Below are 22814 nucleotides of genomic sequence, written 5' to 3' on the forward strand. Positions count from 1 at the left end.
AAGAGCAACCTAACAGGCCAGGTTATATCCGTGGAACTAATGCATATTCATCACATTTCTACTACATATTCATTACATTTCCTGAATACATATGTAGATGCTAATTAATTCCATTAACTTATTTGAATATGAGGTCTTTTGAGCGTCTTTGGTGGTTGTTTGTGAACACCCCATGCCTCAAAATTTCCCTTTTATGGTCCTGGATTTTCTGATGAATCTCCTTTCCTTGAGATAGCTTTGTTTAATGCTTGTGATTACTTGCACCTAATCTTCCAACAAAGTGCTCTTCTCAAAACTAAATGTAAAGAGAATATTGGACCTGTTCTGGTGACCTCATCCTAATTTAAAAAATACCACAACAGGTTAAGGTTGATTATAACGAAAATTGTTGTTTATTAACTTAGAAATACATTAGGATGAAAACGTCCAATTTTGAAAGGCAGCACGTCACATGTTTAATGGTGAGACATTGGAAAGTTTAATTGATGTTCTCTGGGGAATAAATCATGTGCCAGGCTGAGTATCTTGGCGCTCCCACAGCATCACTCCCAGCCGCAGAGAAGGCTGTCAGGTCTTCCACAGGGACGCATTTTCGTGACATGGGACTGGGAGAAGAACCCATTGAGAGGAGCTGCGGAGAAGGACTTGGGGGTTCTTATGGAGGAAAAGGTGGACATGAGTCAACCCAGAAAGCCAGCCCCGTCCTGGGCGGTATCCAAAGAGCCACGGCCAACAGGTCAGGGAGGGGATTCTCCCTCTCTGCTCCCGTGAGAGCCTGCCCGGAGCACTGCACCCAGCCCCGGTGTGCTCAGCACAAGAACGGTGCTGCCCTGGGACAGCGGGTCCTGAGGAGAGCACGAAGATGCTCAGAGCTGGAGCAGCTCTGCCCCTCAGGCTGAGAGTTGGACTTGTTGAGAGCCTGGAGATGGCTCAGGGCACACCTCACCACACCTTCCCGCTCCTGAAGAGAGCTTTTCAAAGAGACAGAACGCCTTTGACACGGGCAGGGAGCGATGGCTCCAGCGGGCCGGGTTTCAGGGGGCCGGGTTTCCGCCGCCCGAGGAGCCGGGCCTGGCAGCGCCCGGGGCCGGGGCAGGTGGCGGAGGCACGGCTGGGCCCGCGGGGGGCGGCAGGTGCCGTTCAAGGTCTCCCGGCAACCGCGCGGCCAATGGCGGCGGGGCGGGGCGGGGCGCGGCGCGGGTTTAACCCCGCGGGGCCCGGCCGGGGCCGTGCCGGGCTCGCTCGGGAGCCGCTTCCCTCCGCCTCCCTGCGGCCGCAGCAGGTGGGGGGTGCGCGGGCGGGCGGGGCGTTGGGCGCGGCGGGTAACGGCGGCCGGGGCGGAGGTAGCGGCGCTGCTCGGCCGGGCTCCGCTGCCGAGCCCGGGGCTTGCGGCGCTCCCGTGGGCTGGGCTCGCCCCGGGCCGGGCAGGGCCCCGTGCGGGGACGCAGGAGCCGCCGGCCCGGGCGGGTTGTGGGTGACATGTGCTCCGTTCTCTCAGGCTCCGGCTGATCCCCGGGACGCGGGAGAGCCGCGGCGGGGCTGGGGCTGGGGCTGCCGGCGCTCCCGGCGCTGTAAGGCCCAGCGTTTGCTATCTCTGTGAGGCTACAAGCGGCTGATGCTCGGAGGTGAGAGCCGTAAAGCTTTCTACTGAGTCAGGGAATCTGTGGCTGCTCGGGCTGAGCCGGGCTCACGTGATGTAGGAGTGTAGGTTTCGTGACTTGTTTTTTTTTTTTTTTTTTTTTTTTTTGGTTTTTTTTTTTTGTTTTTGTTGTTTTTTTTTTTTTAATTTTTTAATTTTAAGTTTTATTTATTCATAGCAAAGCTACTTTAAATTTGAAGATCAGATCGTAGTGCGGGACTAGTTTGTAGTGTTCCTGCATCCCCAGATTGTGTAGAACGCTCAGCTGCTAGCGGTGGTGAGAGAAATAGTTAAGCCGAGCTCCATAGGCTGCCAAGGTATGATAGGAATTTCAGGGCAATGGCTTAAAATACGAAGTATTGGAAGCGTAATGTGAACGTATTAGGTGAATTTTAGTAGTGAACTTGGAAAGGAGACCTAGAGGAAATTATTTGATACAATGAATGGGGATTTCAGATTATAGGTGTTTATGGAGGAAGATATTGTTTCTAGGGTTTGTTTTTTTTTTGGGGGGGGGATGGGGGGAGAAAGCTGTGATAGCAATATCAGTTATAATTTGGACTGCAAAGATCACAGCAGAGGGTAACAGCAGGCTCATGGGGCTCAGTATCTTGGTTCTGAAGCTGGCAGCAGATACTAAGGAAAAGCTGTTAAGTACAGTTGGGTTGTACAGCAATGCTTTTATCTGTGTGTCCTCCCAAGATGCTGCAGTCTGGAGTTGAAGGCTGCATCTGTCTTTTAAAATGTAATAGATGCTGATGGAGGCTTTTCAAAACATTGGAGGCAGTTTATGTATTGAGTATTCACAGCAGCTCGTGGTGATGCAAGTCCACAGTTTGTGTTTTATGTGGAAAAAATGCTCTTATTTCCCAGCTTGTGCACTGAATGTTTCATTGCGTTCTTTATAACTGCTGCGTTAAAAGAAGCAAAGAATATTTGTTTTCTATATGTTGGTCCTGTTTCTCCAGCTGTTTCCTCTTCTCGTTGAAAAGTCACAGCTTATTAGTTTCTTGCACGAATGTATTGCTTGATCTTTGTTGCACCATATTTAGGTATATTCTGTCTTTTTTTTTTTTCAGGGCAGGTTGTATCTCTGTGAGATGTTTAAGGTGTAGGAGCTTAGTGTTCATCAGGAGACATTATGGTGGTCTGTTCTGTCCTCTGTCCCAGGGTTCTGCTAACTGCCTGGGAGCTGTTATTTCCAGAGACCAGTCATAGGGACTGGGATCTCTTCCTGCATGACAATGCCTAACTAGAGCCTGTTGGTTTAAGTGCATGGCAGAGTTGTCTTTTTCATTGTGCTTGTGTTTATGAACAAGGAATTTCAGCTGCTGGTTTTTATTATCCATTTGTTCAGTTTGAGGACAACCTTCTGCAGTTTGTCATTCAGCCTGTGTTTATTTTTGTGAATAACTCTGTGTAGTACATGAGTATATCATGTTATGGAGACATGCTTGCACAGACCCCTTTGGAGCTCTAATTTTTCTCTTTGTCACTTTCATACACTGCTCAGCCATCTATAACTTGTTTGTACACTTTGCCCTTTCCATTTATAATTGGTCATTAATAAATTTCTTAACACCTTAATTTAAGAGCTTTTGGAGGGAACATTGTGAAAAGCTTTTTGAAAATCCAGTTATGCTGTCTTGCCCAGGTGTGTTGGATGATTCCTTTTTCCAGAGCACTGTGGCTGACTGGTTAGTGTTCCTTGCTTCCACAGAAGGTATGCTGACACTTCACCAGTCCCATTTGTTTGTCAAGTCTTTTCTGTAACATGTTTTGATTAACAGAAACCTAGATTTTACAGGAGAGTTATTCCTTGAGTTCCCTGGTAATCTCTAGAGAAGTTATGTAGTTATCTTCTTGCATTCCATGCCTGATTTAGCTTTCAAGTTACATGCTGCTGAAACATGTAAGTTTCCTAATTTCTGGTATTTGGAATACTAGTTGAGGCTCTGCCCAGTAAATATCTCACCAACTTTAGGAATTAACAAGACAGCAGTTTGCTTTTCTTTTAAAAACTTGTCTGCTTGCAGAGACAGCCAGCTGTAAAGTTTGGCTCAAGCTGACCTTAGGGAGAAGAGGAGAACATGCAGAAGATGGTTTCTGAGGTTCTCTTGTCTGTAACAAAATGTTCTGCTCTGGCTACATATAGTAAATGGGTTGTGAATGCAAAGGGAGAAATGCAGTTTTGAAGATTAACAATAGAGTAATTGTTTAGTGATAGGAAAATGCTAATGTGAAATCCATCGTGTTAGTTCAAAATGGGGTAGGAATTTGGGAGCCAGATAAAATGTTTCCATGTGTTTCAATTTTTCAGTGATTGAAGTAACAGAATTTCAGTCATCTCTGTATGTAGCATGTAGAGTTGAATCTTGAGGCAGTACATCAGATTATATTCCTTGTAACCTGAGTGTTTGAGGCAAAGACCATGGCAGATCAGACACTGAACACTGAATTTTATCAGATGTAAGTGTATATTCTTGTGTAATTATGTGTGGTGAGAAGATTGAATACTTCTTTTCTTAAAGCCCTTGGTAGTTTTAATTTGCTTTCCTGTGTGTTTTTTTTAAGTAAAATGGAGGAGAGAAATGAGTTGGGATTTTTGAGTATGATGTATTCAGAATGAATGGAGACTTCATACCCACAGGCTGGGTGGTTTGACTTGATTGTTTATGCTGCTGAGAAATTCACCTGAAAATCTGATATTACTTAAAGTTTCCATGGAATGTGGATGAGTTGAGGGATTTCTTCACCCTCATTTTGAAGCTAATAGATTAATGATTAAATTGCCACAATTTTGTAAATGTGGGAAGAAAAATCTGGGCTCAGATTTAATTACAAGAGCCATTATTAAAATTACATTTTTAAATAAAGGTCACTAGAATGAATAGATTTTTAGAGAAAGGTATTCTTTTTACTGTACCATTGTCACTGGATATAATACATATATTAGTGCTAATGATAAACTGTTATTAGGAATTGTGTAGAGAGACAATGAATGTCAAAACTCTAGGAAGGAAATGCAGGGACTTTTGTGGCACTTACATGAATTGAAGCAAGTATATATCATGGCATTATCAGGGATGTATTTGTGAACCTTCAGTGTCATGTCTAGAGTTTACATCCTAAATTTACCTAGAGTTCTCTGTCTCTTTGTCAATCCAGATAAAAGCCATCTGTGTGACATCTGTGGATTACACTTAGACAAGTGTAAAAGCTTTAAGCAGCTCCATAGCTCCCTTTGGTATTATTTTGATAGAAAAGAAGCACATTGGTCTTCAAGTAAATGCTAAGTACCCCCACAGTTTTACAAGTTGAAACACATGCATGTCACAAGTTGTATTTGAAATATACAGCGAAGGAATGGTAGATTATTTCTGGTTGGTGATGACTTTCTTCTGAGGCACTGCACCTCTCCAGAGGTGCTTTTCCATCTCCTCCCTACCTTGGCAGGGGTAGAAGTTTTCTGGGTTAGCAGATACTGCATTTCCCACTTGTGTCACACCCTGTCTGGGTTGGGGATGACCAGATGGTGCAATATGATCACAGCTCAGCACTGTGGCAATTTTCTGCTGGTTGCTTGAGTGTGTTTTACAAACCCAGTTACAACTGCTTTTCAAGTTTAAACATGATATTTAGAAATTTTAAGTGTGCTTTTATGTTAAGTTTATAATTCTACTTCTTGTTGCTTATGACTTTCAAGTTTTTATATGGCCTGCACTCAGGCTTAAATGATCAGATTTCTGTCTTAAATCTTGGCACATTTGTTGGTTCCTCTCCTGCCCCCAAAACACAAGCCAGTACTTTTATGAACAGCTTCTTTGAGCTCTTTGAACTTATGAAATATACTAATTTTGAACTTTAGTCGTGTTCTTGAAAAGAAAGATGTATTTATTAATGAATTATCTAGATGTTTCTGGAAATACTTATGTGGGTTTTTTTTTCCAAAATTTCCCAAGGTGACTTTCAAAGAAGTTCTGGTATGTTATTACCGTGACAGTGCTTTTTTTAAAGTTCCTTGGGGTTTTTGTACTTCACTTGTTCCAACTAGCACTTAAATGCCTTGGTTTGATTACTACTTCCTTGGTGTAATCAAACCCTCTGTGATTTTAGTGGGGTGTATGTTTGGGTCTTTTTGTTGTATATAAGATTTCTTTTTTTCAGTGAAATGGCTCTGCTCTTGTATTCACACTTTGGAAGTTGGGTCCCAGAGGCTCATTCTTGCACAATCCATCTGTATTCACACTTTGGAAGTTGGGTCCCAGAGGCTCATTCGTGCACAATCCATCTGTGTCTTGGCCTCCAGGAATTCCTTGCTTAGGAGAGGAAGTGACAATCCCAGCTGGGGCAGTTACCTCTAGAGAGCAGTGGGTGGTTACAGGGTTTTGGGCAAGTCATTGAACCTCGTAGGGAATTAACTCTAAAAAATCCCTGTGCACAGGGTAGTCTTGCTAGAGCATCTGCTCTGAATGAGTCTGTGTGTGACTTGCAGGGTGCAAATTTAGAGAATCATTGCATTCCTACACCTGGATTAGTGCTGCTTCCAGTCAGATATTGTTTAGGGTGGCAGATGCTGTGTCAGAATAATTCTGTCAGTGCAGAGAGACCTGGGGGTTGATAATACTGTGTGTGCAGGGAGTGTGGGTGCAGTCTGTAAGAATAAAAGCCAGTTGGTTTGGAAGTAGCACCATATCTAAAATGAGATAAGTATTTTTGTGGATTTTCCAACAGTCCTTGATGGAACTTGTATCTTAAGATTCTTAATAATCTTTTGGAAAATGTTATAAGATTGCAGGGTTGTGATGTCAGTAATGAAAACGTACTTGCACACTTATTTGCTGCCTTTTTCTCTTGTGTTTGTGCATTTATCTGTCTGATGGATCCAGCAGAAATAAAGTAGAATGTAAGAGGTGTGTTCTCTTAATACTTACTGACTTTGAATTTTGTTTTAAAGGCACTGTTGTCTAGTTAATTTGTGAGCATCTTGCATTTATGGGGGGGGGGGGAAATTGAAAAATATGCATAAATCAAATGTAGAGAGAAAGCAGAACAAACAAAACAAACAATTTCTTTAACAAGAACAGCAACTAGATCATTACATTGACTGTTTTCTTGCTGGCTTGTGTGTACTTTCTGATCTGAAAAAGTTTTCAGGAGCTACTAAATTACAGCACATGAGGAATAACTGTTTACCTTTTTTTCCATGTCCGTTTATGAACCTGGGGAAAAAAAATGTTCATCCACCTGGATAATTACTTAGAGGGTTTTTTAATGCTGAGCATTCTGTGACTGTGCGCCAGTATGATCTCTTAAACTTGGTGTTTCTTTGGACACTGTATGTTGTGCTTTGTCATTTGATAAGGATTTTTACTGTCTTTGTGTTCTCAAGAGACCTTAGGGGTAACAAAGCACTCCCCCCTGTCCTTTCCCTTCTTTGCGCACCCAAAGGTTTTTTTTTTCCACAGTGATAAAAATACAAGGTTTTGGTGTCAGAAATTTAGAAGTTGCTTAGCCAAAGTGTATATATTGGAACATTAGCAAGGGGTTAGAGAAGAACATGCATGTGCTCTAAAATCTACTGAATCCATCTAAAACAGACTTTAGACTTTGTTCCAAAGTGTTGGTGGAAACAAAGGGGCCTTCTTTTCTGTCAGGTGGAAAGTTTGTTTCCCTGAAGTATCTTTGTTCCCCTAACAGCTGATGGGTTGTGCTGTCCAAGTCTTTAGCATCCAAGCTGGATTTAAAGTTTCCAGCAGTGAGAGATAACTAATGCTATTATGTGCCTTCTGTGTGGTGGAGGTGGGGTGAGGGGACAATCAGTTTGTTCTTTCTTTAGAGTGGGTGGCTTCCCTTTGGTTTCCAGAGGGACAGTGCTGTACTGAGCCTGTGCCAGCAGGGCAAGGCTTCTCCTGTTTGTTTCCTTCGACAGTTTTGGGGTTTCTGCAAGGAAGCAAGCAACTTGCTTGGGAAAGGCAATATTAATAAATGTGTAAGTTAATTTAAATGGTTAAATATTTATTAAAAGCTCCTTTGCCCCCTGATGATATATCCTCTCTGGAGCCTTTGTAATACCTCTCTTTAAGTAACAATGGGACAGACATAGGTTAAAACTTCATGCAAGCTTACAGAAATAAAATTGCTTCCTGGTTATATATGGCAGGAAAAAATATTTGTCTTGCTCTGTGTTTTATGATGTACATCAACAGAAACAACTAGTTATCTGTGAGTCTTAATTTTCATGTGTGCCTGGCATTTTGGCTTTAGTTAATGGTTTATAAGACAGTTAAGGATAAATATAGATGCATCATTTTTTACAGTATACTATTTGCTTTGCTTACTGTGTTCCAAATTTAGTGTAAAGAAGTAGAGAAATTTCACGTGGTTCAAGTTCAGTAGTCACTCTCCTGTGCTGCCTTTAACCTTCTAGCTGTATTAGCTGCTTTTGTTAATCTGAAATGCTCTTGCTATTTTAGGAGATGCCTACGTAACACACATTGCCAGCAATTGTACTGAATACTTTGCTGCTGAACCAGTTGCTCAGGTACCCAGCCTGTCTCTGTTGCTATGGGAGATTGGAGGACTGTTACTGTGCCGCTGCTGTCGTCAGGTAAACTGGGAATATTCTGAATTTAGTTGATTTCCTGACTTTACCAGCAATGTTATAGTAGCTAGAGAGAGACTGTAATTTTGTGCATGACATATTTGAGTAGTTAAACAGTGTGGTAAATAATACAAACAGTGCTTTGTCTTGGATTGAATCCTTACAGAAATGCTAATGTAAAATACTGTACTTGCACATGTATAGAAAGGCTAAGAGCTTGCAGTCACATTTTATTTTTTATAATCATGCCTATCAATGTGTCTTGTGTTTTTACAGATTTCTTTACTTGTTCTATATTCTTTTGCTTAATAAATTGGTTACAAATTTGTTAAAGGAATAAATATTTTCTTGCCTATTTCTGCCTAGTGGAAGAGTAAATTACAGCATATACTTAATAAGTGTAATAATACCATACATTCTATAAGAGTTTTACTGAATGCACATCTCTTCACCTGTGTTGTAGCAAGTCAATAAAAAGGAAGTGTGCTCAGTTTTTTCTTGGTGGATGAGTAAAATTTGAAAGGTAAAACACTTTAAAGTGTTGAGTCTAAATCTTCAGTGCAAATTTCTTTTTTTATATGTATCTTGTGAATGGTTTAATGTCATTCTAGATCAAATTCTCAGTTCTAGAGTCTAAATTTCTGTAAATAATAACTTGAATACATAAGAGTTTAATTTTACGTGATGTGTTAAAATAATAGCTGATTTCTTCTTAATGTTTAACTTTTAGATAGCAAAAATATATTTCCATATACCTCAGAAAGGAAATCTCCTGCAAGCATGAGCTCAGAAGTGCTACGCTTGTCACTGCCTTCAGCCAAAAGCATGCACAGCTTTTTCAGTGCCTTCTGCACAGAAGAGAATATTGAACAGAGTATATCCTATATTGATAGGGTAAGCCAGATCTTTCTGTTTATTGGGGATTGTCACCTGCACACAATCAATTGTGGTAAAAAAGATTGACTGAATTAAGAATGCTTCTTCCTCAGTGCCCAGAAGCTGAAGTTGGTGGGAAGTAGAGTCACGTTTTCCCCCTTTATACAGGATTTCACCTGAAACTGTTTCTGTCTTTTAGAGAATGGTGGGAGATTGATCCAGTTATTGATCTCATTTCCCCCCTTCTCTCCCCTTGTCTTTTACCAGGAATTAACAACGATGGGGTTTCCCTCTATTTATGCGGAGTCCAAAGGAAAAGAATTAGATTTAGTGTCTATGGTCAATTGTATGAATGAATTGCTTGTACTGCAGCACAAGAACCTCCGAGCTCAGGAAGAAATAGAAATACAGCATCTCAAACTGGGGAGTGATATGGATCACTTGCAGAACTGCTATACTAAGTTAAAGGTAGAAAAAAAAGATCATTGCACTAGAATTATGTAGCTCTTCTTTTGTTGTTTTTCTTTTTTTTTCTACCCAGTACTAATTTACAGTTGTATTTTCCTGTGTATTTTGGGGAATTTTGGAAGTCTTTTTTTCCAAATGAAAATGCCTTGGTGTTAATGAATTATGAGCTAACAAGAGAACTTCTAATTACTTGGAATTTTAGCCTGCTTAATCAAGGAAGGGGGAAGACTGTTTGAACTGGGAGTGTTAACGTACACTTAGAGTGAAAACATTAAACACTTCAGTTCCCATCACTTAGTATTGCTTAAAAGGGTATGCCCAGCTCTTAAAGATAAATTCCCAATGTAATTGTAGCAAGTAAAAGCATGCATAACTCTTCTAGTGTGGAGTTTTTTAGTCTTTTTCCATATAATAGTTTTTTAGCTTTTTCCATGTGTTTTTTTTTTTTTGTTATTGGATGCCTCGAACATCCAACTACAAAGTCTCTTTGTAAGAATTGCTCAGAAACTGTTGTCAAACCACAAGTTACTAAGCTTCATTTTATCACAGGATAAACACATGCTCAAGGCCAGTCCCTGTGGAGTAGCTGATATATTGGAAGTTCCTGAGTGCACTTGTATGTGCAGTCATATTAGAAAAGACTTTCTCTTAATTCTGTCAAGAAAATAAAATATAAAAAAAAGAGAAAATATTTCAGTGCATGATTCAGTGCTTTTTTAGGTTTGCTTTTCACTTGGGCTGGTCAGCACTGTCTCCTTGAAAAATACTGCTGTAGATTTTCAAAATCCCAGTAGCCCTCTTGCTGAGATTGGTCATTCATGTAGAAGGATTTTGATTACAGATTCAAAGTAATCTATAACTGCACTGATTTTTATACAAACACTGTAAAATGCCAGGTTCTAGAACACTCCAGTTGCTTTCCCTAGATGAATAGCTGTAAGAGGAGAGAGGGAAATAATCTTAGTATTGCATGAATCCCAGGGCATCTAATTGACTGTGAGATTGTGAAGTTCCTCATGTAGATTCTTTCAGCTACCATACAGCAATCCTCTTGACTTCCACTATTGTTACCTGTATTTCACTGTGGTGTGTTTAGAAGTTCTTGTTGCTTAAACTTATCTACACATTTGTACCTCAGTACGCATAGGAAGGAAAAGTTTGTATTTGGCTTGTCATTTAAGCTGCCAATTTTAGGTCTGAGTCTCATTCATGGACAAAACTGTTAAAAATGGTAGTTTGCATTGTCTGTTGTAACAAGATCATCTGTCTAGCCTTCTCTGTATATGTGAAATGTCCCATTTGCATTGTTATGGTCACAGTCTGTATTATCTGTGTAAATTGTACCCTTAATTATTCAACAGAAATGCTCCAGTAAAACTGTAGTTCCAAACTCATCCAGGTTGCTTAATATCCACCTCACTCTCACAGTACAGATATGCTTACAGAATCCTGACTTGAGGAAAAAGTCCTAACTGTAAAAGATAATACCTTTTAAATACTAGGCCATATCTCATGTGAGGTGGTTTGGCAGTTTGGTTAATATGGCTTGTTTGTTTTGGTTGGTTGGGTTTTTTTAAATCTTTGCTTTTAATTGCTATTGATACTGAACTATCAACACTTTTTCTAGGAACAGTTGGAATTATCTAAAAGGGAAATAGTTGGGCTTCAGGAAAGAGACAGACAACTGCAAAGCAAGAACAGAAATTTGCACCAGTTACTTAAAAATGAAAAGGATGAAGTGAGTTGTTTTGTACATTAACACAAGTAATTTATAGATATTGAAGAATATTTTTTGTTATGCACGGAGTCTTGTAATTGCTCATTTTGAATGTGGTTTTTTGTTTGGTAAATGTTGTCTTTAAGTTGACTGACTTGTTGCATATGGATAAATAGGTTCTATAAGGGATAGGTCCAAGTTACAACAATAGTAGAGAGTAATGCAGAAATGCAGATGTGCAGTTTTCTGGGATTTTCTGTACAACTTTAGCTTAGAATGTTCAGATATATCAAAAGGCAGGAGGGGCAACAGGATTCAGTCACTTAAACATTTGTGTATAGAGGCTTTTCGGGTTTTCTTATTATATTATAGAGGGGAGCAAAAGACCAATAAGAAGGGAGGTGGAGAGAAACCCAGCTCAAAAACACCATCTCATTAAACTTAAATATCTTGAAGCAATTAAGATCAGAAAACACTTTGACATCCATGACACTTCTTAGTTTGGCACTTGTTTCCTTTATGCTCCTTCCCTAGCATTGTACTTTACATGGCTCCTGTGTTTTTGTGAATGTGGCTCCTCTAAGTTTCTGTGCATGTTCTGTGTTCATAAACATGTTCATACAGTTGGGAATAAAGTACTAACTGTTCATAATGAACTTTCTGGAATTCCAGTTTAAAATATTGAATGTGCTGTGTGTTTGTAAGGTTAAATCATAAAATTAGAAAATCCCAAACAATACAACCATAGGAATTAATAGTATATGTCAAAAATTTGCTTTATGATCTTTTAATGTTCTTTTAGACCAAATAGAATAATCTTTCTTTCAATATCCTGCTGCCCCAAGGAAGAGGAGTTTATTTTTTAGTGTAAGCCTAACAAGCATGCTTTAGGATTGGAGTAAACCTAGATCCTGAATATGAATTACTGAAAGTAAAGATACATCTTTCTCTGCTCTCAATAAAGGCATTAAAGGCTATGTAACTTATCAGAACATGAATTCAGCTGTACTTCAGAGAAATTATAGTATTATAATCTGCTGTTTATGATATGGGTTCCTGCTCAGAAGAACCTACCTCTCCTGAGATAAGTCTGAGTTCAGAATCCATGGGTTGGGAGAGCTCTTCTGATTCCTTTTGTCACTTCCTTTCCCCAGAAGAACAGTTTAAAAGAAGTTTTGTTTTGCCTCATGTGCTTTGGTTTTTTGAAGAAATTTATGTTTATACTTTAGTAGTAGAAACATGCTTTTGTGGCATTGCTTTTAGGTTCAGAAGTTACAGAATGTAATTTCAAGTAGAGCTACACAATACAATCATGATATGAAGAGGAAAGAGAGAGAATATAACAAATTAAAGGAGCGCTTACATCAGTTAGTCATGAATAAAAAGGATAAAAAGTTAGGTAAGTAGATCTTTGAATTTTACCACAGCAAAATTAGCATATTCTGTGTGTTAACCATAGCCGTTTTTAAGTATTTTAATCATTAAAGGCAATGTGGCCCTCTTGCATATTTTAGTTGGATATTAGAATGTTAAAGAGAAGATGCAATATTTCATGTTAACTGACTGCGTAAGACTTTTCTACATTGTGTTCCATAAGATTTCTTACCAAGCATAAACCAAATGCTGATCTTTACGTAATGAGGTAGGGGTTTTTTTGGTTTTTTTTTTGTTTTTTTTTTTTTTTTTTGCCCTTACTAAGTAAAATTTATTCCTAGGGTTCCATAGGAATCAATGCCTATGCCAGAGCCATCTTGCCTCCATTTTCTTGCTACTGTTGCTATCATAAGATTTTGGATAATGTCATAAAATCTGTATTGTTCCAAGCATTTGCCATCAGGAAGGCACACTGCATAGGATTTTACTCTGGAGATGCTCTGCTTGTGGTTAGCACAAGTAATGAGAGGTTTGAGAGGAAGTAACACAAGGCAGATGTTCCATCCTGTACTATGTGAAATGAGGACAAACCAGATCCCCTTTATCATGAGTACTTGTATGTTGTACTGCCCAAAATTTGTGTTCAAGACATTCATCAGTGCTATTTACCATAAATACATGGGTAACCATGTAGGTATTGTTAGGTATTAAAAAAAAATTTACCTTTTGGTTCATATATGTGCCCTTAAAGTATTTCTATAATGTATCTCCAGTGGAAGGAACTCCTGCTCTTGTCCACCTGCTGCCCCCAAACTCAGCTGTTTGCCAGCTGTAGTCCATGTTTTAGTGAGCTCATTGAGGTCATGAAACCAGAAGAAAACTATTCCTGTTGTTGCCAAGATGGTTCTCTGCTTATTTAGTTTGCTGTAAGTCCTTCTGCTTAAGCAAAACCAGGTTAGGACACAGTGGGAGAATCACCTATTTTGGCTGCAGAAAATCTTAAGCTGTTGTTTCAGTAAGCTCTAGAAACTTTGCCCTGAGGTCTGCAAAACTTAAACATTCTTGACTTCTGGTGGCTAGTACTAGTTCAAGTGTCAGTGAGGTAAAAATAGCAGGGGTTTAAAACTAGTTACTGTTTGGTTGATAGCTAACTACCTTGGACCACCAATCTGTAGTCTTACATTGGGTTTGGGTTTCTGTTGTTGGTGTGGTAGGGGTTTTTTGATTTCGTTTTTATTCAAATGTGGACAGAAGTTTTGAGGAATGCCTCAAGAAACAATCTTAAGTTCCTTACCCTAAACAGGAGATAAAACTGGCATTATTGCCAGAATGAGCATGGACTTGATACATTGATGTAAAGGGTGAAATAGGGATGAAGGTGGTGTTAAAAAATGCATTAAAAAGACAGGGTGAGAATATATCCTTCTGAGTTTCAGAACTCAAAAACTTTACCTTTTTTCCTTTGACTGTGTTATTTTTGCTTTAAGCAGGGCCATGTGATTTAATGAGTCTGAATTTTGAGGGGGATATTTGAGTAATATGATCTTTTTATAATAACTACATATAAATGAAATGTCATCTAAATTTTTATCTATTTGCATATTGTTTCACACTTTGAAATATCCTTTTCATTTGTAGCTATGGAAGTTCTAAATTATGTTGGTAGAGCTGATGGGAAGAGAGGTGCATGGAGGACTGATAAGACAGAAGCCAGGTAGTTGTCTTAGAACAACATTAATTGAAGCATGTATGAGGGCTGGTATGTTGTTACTGTGAGATTATTTCTTCCAGAAACGAGGAAGAAATGTACAAAGTTCTGTTAAGTGATTATGAACAACGCCAAAAACAGCTTTTACTGGAAAATACTGAGCTAAAGAAAGTTCTTCAGCAAATGAAGAAAGATATTATTTCACTACTTCCACCACAGAAACAAAAACCTAAAGAGAGATCTGAAGATGGGCCGGTAAGTATTCTTCAGTTAAAATTTAGTCTCCATGGTAGTTTGGTATAGTGCTGGAGTAATTTGATAGTTATTAAAAAGAAAGTGAACTTCTTCTGAGAGTTGCAATGGATTGCACATCATGTGCTTTGTGTGAAATTCATCCAATATAAATATTCTGCTCTGTGAACAATACACAGTGTATTCTTTCCAGTAAGTAAATGAAAAGCTTGAAAATCTTCTTTGAATGAATGTAAATGTAGTAGCTACTGGTATGTAATTCTGTGTTGCAAAATACTGGATTTTTGATGCCATGGGGGTTTTGTTTGTTTGTTTCCAGATCTTAAATATTTCTTTACACAGGATATTTTTATTGAAGAGTTTACTGCCATGGCTGTGTAGAACAGCCATGTAGGTTCTCTGTCACCTTCTTTATAAGGTGTGAGTACTGTTCTTGACTGGATGACTTCCCCCACACTGGGGCAGCTGCTGCCTAAGTCTGACAGCAGAACTCAGCAGTGTGACCCTGTCTGGGTTGGAGATGTGAGTGACTGAGCCTTGCTAGCTGTGATGGGGCTCTGGGATCTGTCTGCTCACTTGCCTCTGCAGCATTATGCTGTCAGGGAGCTGAACTCCCTGAGAGTCAAATTTCCCTGGATGGAAAAATCTCTATGTAAGGATTTTCTTTCTCTTCAGTAAATTGAATCTATGCACATATTTATATAAACAGATACACATATTTGGAGGGATGAAATGGTTTGCAGCTTCTTATTTCTGCTTCTACAGGTGCTGTCAGACCAGGAGGAAGATATTGGAGAATTAAACAAAGAGAATATGTGGGAATTATCTTGTGAAACTGTGCGAGAGCAGCTTACCAACAGCATTAGAAAGCAGTGGCGAATGTTGAAAAATCACGTTGAAAAGCTGGATAACCAAGGTTGGTGTTCAACTGCGTTGTGTACATATAAAATACATTTTAGAAAAAGTATTGCAGATGTGGCACTTTGAAATAATTAGATGCAAGATATATAATTCCCTCTAAAGATCCTAGTCTTGTCACATCCTCTGGGACTTCTTGTGGCATTCTAAAACAAACCGACTGATGGTATGGTGCTGGACTCTCCTCATTTCCAGCTGTTAAACAGCATTAAGACAGCTAAAAATATATAAAATTCTTTCCTAGTATTATTTTTCCATGCAAGTAAATGCAGCTACTACCACAGGTTTGCTGTCAAGAGTAAGATTGAGAAGGTCATGCATGCCCTTGCAAATAAAACAGCAGATGGCCTTTGAGAGTATGTTTACACCCTAGAAAGGATTTCAAGAATTCTTGTAATACTTTATTTGGAGTTACTAACTGAAAAGTAAGCATGAGAAAAAATGTTTGCTCTTTTTTTGGAGTCATCTTCTAGGTTTTTTTTTTTTTTTTTAGTTTATAGGGGGTGACCATGGTATAGCCCTTCAGGATTCTATTAATGTTCAAATACTGGCTTTAGGGGACCAAAACTTGTCTTATTACAATCATTGTGATTTAGCATGCATTGAGCTAAATAAGCCGGTGTGTGATTGTATAAAATACAACCATTTCTGTAATTCATTCCCTTACTGGAATGAAAACATGCTTTCAGTGTTGGTTAGCTCCATTTCTCCTTCACAAGACTTGAAGGAAAAGGCTTTCTTTTTATATCTGTGATAAATATAGTTACTGTCATATTTTTATGAACACATAAGCCCTTCAAAAATGGACTCAGAAGAATGGGCTAACAGCATGTCAGTGAAAAAAAATGTTTAGTTGTCTTGAGTTTTTCTTTTAAATGACTTCTGAAGCAATTGTGGATTTTGTGTAGCACTTACTGCAGTGTAGATGGTTGGTTATCCTTGGGGAATGTGAAACAGCCATGTTTTCATTGCTTTTTCTTTTTTTTTTTGAACTGGATTTGATGCATAATTACTCTTGTAGCACCAATTTTGGAACTCTTGTCTCTGATAGAAATGCTTTTGAGTACGCTGTGTATCTGTCTTTCATGCTGAAACAAAGTCCAAAACCTTTTGCTCTTCCAACCTGTCTCTGATATGAGGTGTTGTGTTTTTATAACTTGCTTTAAAGATGCTCTTTTTCTCCCTTAGTGTCACGTGGACATTCCGGAGCTTTGAATGAAAAAGATGTAATTTCAAGAGAAGACCATGAGCTAGAAACTGGAAAGTTAGAGTTAGAGATTCAGCAATGTAAAGAAATGATCAGAACTCAGCAACAGCTCTTACAGGTAGTAGGCTTTATTTTTTCTTATTTTTCTTAATTGAATCCAAGTTTATTTTATTTAATTTTCCATTCTTCTTGCCTCTGAGCCTTTCTCCATTCCTTGATTGTACTTTTAAAATAAAACAACTTAGTGGGTGGTCTGAGTATAACTGTGCTAGTGGCTTGGTTAATAATATAAGGACTTTTTACTCCTGGTAGGAATAATTTTGGAGGCTAAACAAAGGTGAGGCTGTCTGAACAGGGACATTTTGATTGCTATCTGAAATCTGCCCCCACTATCCACCAACTTGATATGCATTGTTTCCATATTAGACTTCCACCATTTTTCTGGTAAAACTGAAACTGTGGAAATACCGTACCTCTTAAGTCACTCCCAAATTAACATTTGTCTTTTGTTGCTTTATATCTACAGCAACAGCTTACCTGTGATGATGACACCACTCTGTTACTACAAGACTGCTATTTGTTGGAAGAAAGAGAGCGTCTCCAGGAAGAATGGAGGCTGTTTCGAGAGCAAAAAAGGAATTTTGAGAAAGAACGGAAAAGTTTTACAGAAGCTGCTATTAGATTAGGACTTGAGGTATTGGGAAAGGGAGCTCTTATGGAAGATGAATTACAAGTCCTTTTATGTGTGACAAAGTGCAGCCATCCAGCAATGTCTGTTTATGATGTCTGTAGAGAAAGATCATTGCCATGCTGTAAAAAACATATCTTTAGTTGTTCTGGAAGATCATTCTCTGGGCAATTGGAAAAGCCAAAGTTTTTGTGTATATTGGAAAATACAGTTTCTGCAACTGGAACCAAGCCATTTTTGTTTCAGGTTTTGAAATATTTTAAGTGCTTCCAAAATTTATTACCTAAATCCCTTGGATACTTGTAAAGTTTGGTTTCCTACAAAAAAAAGTAAGGCCTATGCAAATTTCAGTCAAATTTGGCCTCAGGATTGAATCTCAACAGTACTTGATTTCTAAGATTTGGTGAAAACCAGTTTTTTTGCAAAAACACCAAGTGATTACTATGCTTCCCTTAGCAGGGTCATTGTCTGTTGGGGTTTTGTAGTTAAGCTGGCCAGTAAGCACAGGTACTGGCAGTCAGGGTAGATGTGTTTGTGAATGAGCTCTAGCACATGTCCTTTGGTCCAGCCCATAGTTTGGGTCAAAAATGTGAAGGGGCTTACAAGCTTGTCAGGGAAAGGTCCTTATGATGTGATTGTGGAACTAGGATGGTGCAGATATGACAGGAAAAGAGAAATGGACTTCATTGCTTACAGAACAGCTTGCTTTGATGTGCAGAGCAGAAAGTTGGAGTGGGATGTGATTAAAATTTATAAAGCTGTGGATTCAGTTTGAGCAGATGAAAGCCCTACTGTTGTTCACCAAATCCCTCAAGACTTGGACTAGAGAGGACTCTTAATTTTGAAATTAAATCAAAAACATACCCAAAAAGGTAGTTTTTTTTATAGTTAGGTAGTTGATTTCTGGTTTTCTGGAAGGAGATTGTAAAGGCAATGTGTACCATCAAGTTCAAAAAGCACTTTTCTGAGCTTATGGGCAGCACAGTCACAGATAATAAAAATGGGGCACAAGGGGGTGCCTTTCAGTATCTATAATCAAATGGCTTTTGGGAATGGGAACCCGTGAGGGAATGTACTGCAGAAAGTGACTGTGCTCATAAATAGCATCTCTTGTGGCCATGTTGGAGACAGAATACAGAGCTGACTGGCCAACCTGTCTGACCCAGAATATAAAATACTCCAGATTTTACTTAAGCTGCTGGGATAGCAGTAGTTCACATGGTAACAAATACAAATTATGACTAATTTAATTTTATTTGCGTTTTAGTGAGTGGGTTAATTTCATGTTGCACATTGAATTCAGCTTTAAAAGTAATGAGTGATAATACACAATAATTGTTTGTCTGGAAATGTTTAGGACTCCATTGCAGCCTAAGTATAACTGCTCATGCTTCAGCTTGTCAGAATGCTGAGGTATGACATGAGATGCAATGCTGTGAGCTTTGTAGGTGTTTGTGAAAGTTTGCGTTGGAGTTCAGCTTCCTCTGTTTTTCTACTGACACAACAGGAGCATCCTGTTTCACTGATGGTTTTTGGAGATGAAATAGCTTGTTGCTTGATTCCCAGTGCTGTTGGATCTCTTGGAGGTTGTCTGTTAGGCATTATTTTCTTTTTCTGTGCTTAGAGGGGTTGGAAAGGGAAACAACCTGTTTTTCTTGCCCCAGTTTTAGACAGAAGCAGTCAGGGATATTTTCAGTGTAATTTTTCCCTGTTTAGAAGGTTTAAGAAGTAATTGTTGCTGGTAGCTGCCTTGGATGAGAGCTGCTCCAAGAGGTGGTGGTGCTCTGGGGGAATGGGGAGCACAGGAGATGCTGCCACTGGGGGGTAGAGCAGTGAAGTGAAAGGATTACTGTGACCTCTGTGGGATTTGGCTGTAAGTGCCTCCTCAGCCAGTCCTCCTTGGGCTAATGCTTGCTCACAGGCAGTATTTGCTGTGTTAATCTGCTGGCTCTCCTTGGTGACATGGACATGCTGCAACTTTGGCTTTCTGAAATAGAATAGCATCAATTTAATGTGGGCTAGGTTTTTTCCTGTTGTCATAAGTGTAAACTGTCATTTCTTTTCCTAGAGAAAGGCATTTGAAGAAGATAGAGGAGCATGGCTGAAGCACCAGTTCTTAACTATGACTGCTGATTGCAAGTCTGAAAATTCAGCAACTCCAAGTGCCTTCTTAAGAAGCAAGTATTTGGTTCAGATTATGTTCTTGCACAGTTTCTTTCTCTTCCTTTCAAGAAGTCACAACTATGAACAAAACAACTAAAAACCCAAAAGGTCTCAAAAAAATTTTTACCATGCATCTGTATACCTCCACATATCAGGGCAACTGATGGTTCAAAATTTCCTTTGCAAAAAGGAATTGTAACTCCCTTCCTTATAATTACTTATGTAATGAATTTATATTTGTGAAACAATCTGGTGAATATCAAATACCTGACGGCACAGCAGGTAACTTTTCAGGTGCTTTCATAAATACTGAAGAACATGTAATAATTCTGGTTTTCCACTTCATATAAAAACTTTGAAATATAAATGTGAGAAGGGATTGATCTGGCCCTGCTAAGTTTGCCATGTCTTTCCATTGACTTGAGTGATGGTTAGTTTCATGTAAACAGTAAGACATCTAACTTCATTTTGGTTTTGTTTTGTTTTCAATATTCTGACAAGCTTGCAGGTTTCATGTTGGTGTTATGTCTGTGCATGCTGGAGAGGCCTTTACTTAAGGAATAGAAAAGCTTTATTAATTGTTAAGTGAGAAATTACACTTGAGTGACTTCATATGACTACCTTCAGTAGTAGCTGTATATGCAAATGCTGCATTTTCAAATTTAGAGTCCTAATTTTAACATAACTTCATTCAATAGCATTACAAATACTTTAAAAATGTTATCCCAGGTCCATATCAATGACAGTTTTATTACAGCTCTGCTTTAAGGTCTTTGTGGTTTTTTGTTTTTTTCTTTAAAGCAGAGGACACAAACCCTTGAAGGACTTGCTTATTTTCAGTGGGCTGCAGTTTAACTGGTGTGTGTCTCTCCTAGGTGCTGACACAGACCTTCGTTTAGTGAGATCTGCATCTCAGCAAAAGAGACCTCCCTCTGTGTTGAGTACTACTACTTCACCAGAGCCTTGCCAGATATCCCAGTACATTACCCAAAACAGGTTTGTGAAACTGTTGTGGGTGGTTTGTGGAGTGCTGAACTCCATGGAGAGCGCAGCATAATCTAAAGCTTATGCTTGGTATATAACCAAGGCTATTAAACATTATATCATAAAAGAAATACTCTGTTTCCATTCAAAGCATTATTTATTTGCATTATAACTTCTTTTTCTGCTTCCAGTGTTGCATCAGAAAAACCTGCTGCAGATTACTTGCCAAATCTGTGGGTGGGAAGTGATGGCAAAGAAGAAACTGAAGAATGCACAAAGACATGGGAAGACTCTGGACTCGACACTCTATGTAGAAACTTGCACATGGAACAGCTGCCTTAGACTTCTAGGGTTGCCTGCTGGGATTTTTGTTAGAGACTTGTTCATAAACTTATCATTCTAAATGAAACAGAATGCTGTGAGTTTGATCATTCTTCTGGAGGATTATGTGGTGATCTGAATCGTGGTGTGTTTCTATGTGTGTGCACATGGCTTTTATTTTTTAGATAATTTTTTGCCTCTTTCTTGCAAGTCTTGAAAGAAAATTTAAGAATATATAAAAGCTTTGATATTTTTCTAGTAACGGAAGCTCTAATTCTGTGAATAAAGCAATGGTCTGAAACTTTGACTGTAATGAAATACTGGATCTTAATGTTACCTTTCATCACAGGCAGAGATAGCACTTTTAGAAATTGTTTAATTATTGGAAACATTCATTTAAGTCTCAAGTGTAACTGGCATTAAATCCTTTTTTGCCTCAACTTGAATGTACAGTATACTGTAGATTTTTAACAAAACAGGTTCTATATTTATTGTGTGATTTGAAAATACCTCTTTGATATCTCAATGATTTAAAGTGCAAATCTTTATATATGTGTAAATAGAACAAGTGGTCATGCTGAGAAACCATGAAATGAAACACATGCATACATAAATATTATTTTACATGGCATTTTAAATTGTTTTCTAGTGATACTCAGTTTACAGATCCATTAGGACTTTCAGTGGTTCAGTCAGGAACCAAAGTATTTCAAATGTGAACAATAAACGTGAAATTCTATTCTAAAAAACCCTGGTTCTATGATTTGTGTGCAGTAAACTTTTAAGCTACCATGGTTATAGGGCTATATACAATGTATACAAATCTGGTGCTGGTTTTGTATTTTGTTTGGTTTTTTGTTTTAATTGACTCCAGAATGTTATTTTTTGTGTAGCCTTGGGGAAGTCTCTTGTTTATAATGTAATAAAAATAGCCAAGTTAGAGGTAAGATGTTTCAAGGTCTCCTTCACCTTACTCAGTGTGTGTGATTTTCCTTGCCCAGTACAGATCCATCTTCTCCTGTTGGGTTTTTGTGCATATGTGATCATATATAGCTCTGATCCTTGTGTAATTGGCCTTTTGGAAGATGTCTGAGTTTAAACTGCCTTTCTTGGGGTCAGAGGTGGGAAATTAACTCAAGTTTAGAATCCTTCACTGAAGGATATTGGTGCTCTGCCCATTCACTTCAGAGTTGGATGGAGTGTAGTGATTGGATTATCTGGAAAAATAGCAGTAGGATCATACAGGGAGAAGAAACTGCAGTTCTCAAAGAAACTGAGGTAAAAAGCTGCAGTTTCTGCTGCAGTGAATTCAGTCCATTGAGTTCCAGCTTGAGATGAAGTAATAGCCAATGTAAACTGCAGAGGAGCATACTTGTGTGGTTTTCATGTAGCACCTGTAAGGGAGCAGAAGTGGATATAATGATAAACCAATACTATTGTCTTGGTGGGCTGCATGGGTAGTCAGGTTGGAAAGACAGCATCATATTTCTGTTTCTCCTGTTCTTGCCCAATAAATGGGTTTTCAGAATCCTGTCATTCATTGCTTTTTAGCAGGGTACAGTTCCTGTATGGTTTCCTATTTCCCAGCTGTTGGGCAGGTCTTGCCTGAATTTTACTTGTGGAAGAATAAATACGCTTGCAAAAAACTTCAGTGAAAATCTAATATATTGAGGAGAACAGGACTCTGCAAGCAGGATTATTTTCAAGCCAGTAGTGGCTGGAGATCTCCATGGCTGAGGCAGGATCCAGGTGCCACCAGGGGCTGCTGCTGTTCCATTGTGTGCTCATGGGTGCCCTGCTGGGACTGTCAATTGTGTTTGCTTTACTTGGGATTTCCTTCTCCAGCCTGGTTTTCTTTAACTTTTGGGATAATAATGCCTTGAAGAACAAAATAA

The 22814-nt window shown here is 38.9% G+C and overlaps 1 protein-coding gene across 5 annotated transcripts; it reads left to right on the forward strand.

Annotated features, from left to right (window-relative positions):
* Positions 1-1206: 1206 nt before the first annotated feature.
* On the forward strand, positions 1207-21866 carry SSX2IP (SSX family member 2 interacting protein). 5 transcript variants are annotated; one of them, XM_063165793.1, is made up of 15 exons: positions 1501-1625; positions 3294-3362; positions 8116-8249; positions 8974-9137; positions 9387-9587; positions 11215-11325; positions 12568-12703; positions 14317-14392; positions 14470-14641; positions 15404-15554; positions 16745-16881; positions 17290-17457; positions 19520-19628; positions 20490-20610; positions 20790-21866. In XM_063165793.1, exons 3-15 carry the CDS (start codon positions 8207-8209, stop codon positions 20938-20940), a joined length of 1740 nt encoding a protein of 579 aa, XP_063021863.1. In that variant the 5' UTR covers positions 1501-1625; positions 3294-3362; positions 8116-8206; the 3' UTR covers positions 20941-21866. The 5 variants fall into 5 exon arrangements, with proteins under 5 accessions (XP_063021864.1, XP_063021863.1, XP_063021862.1 ...); XM_063165794.1 differs by lacking the exons at positions 1501-1625; positions 3294-3362 and adding an exon at positions 1207-1282; XM_063165792.1 differs by lacking the exon at positions 3294-3362.
* The last annotated feature ends 948 nt before the right edge of the window (positions 21867-22814 follow it).

This window comes from Melospiza melodia, chromosome 11 (genome assembly GCF_035770615.1).
Source record: "Melospiza melodia melodia isolate bMelMel2 chromosome 11, bMelMel2.pri, whole genome shotgun sequence".
NCBI classification, from domain to species: domain Eukaryota; kingdom Metazoa; phylum Chordata; class Aves; order Passeriformes; family Passerellidae; genus Melospiza; species Melospiza melodia.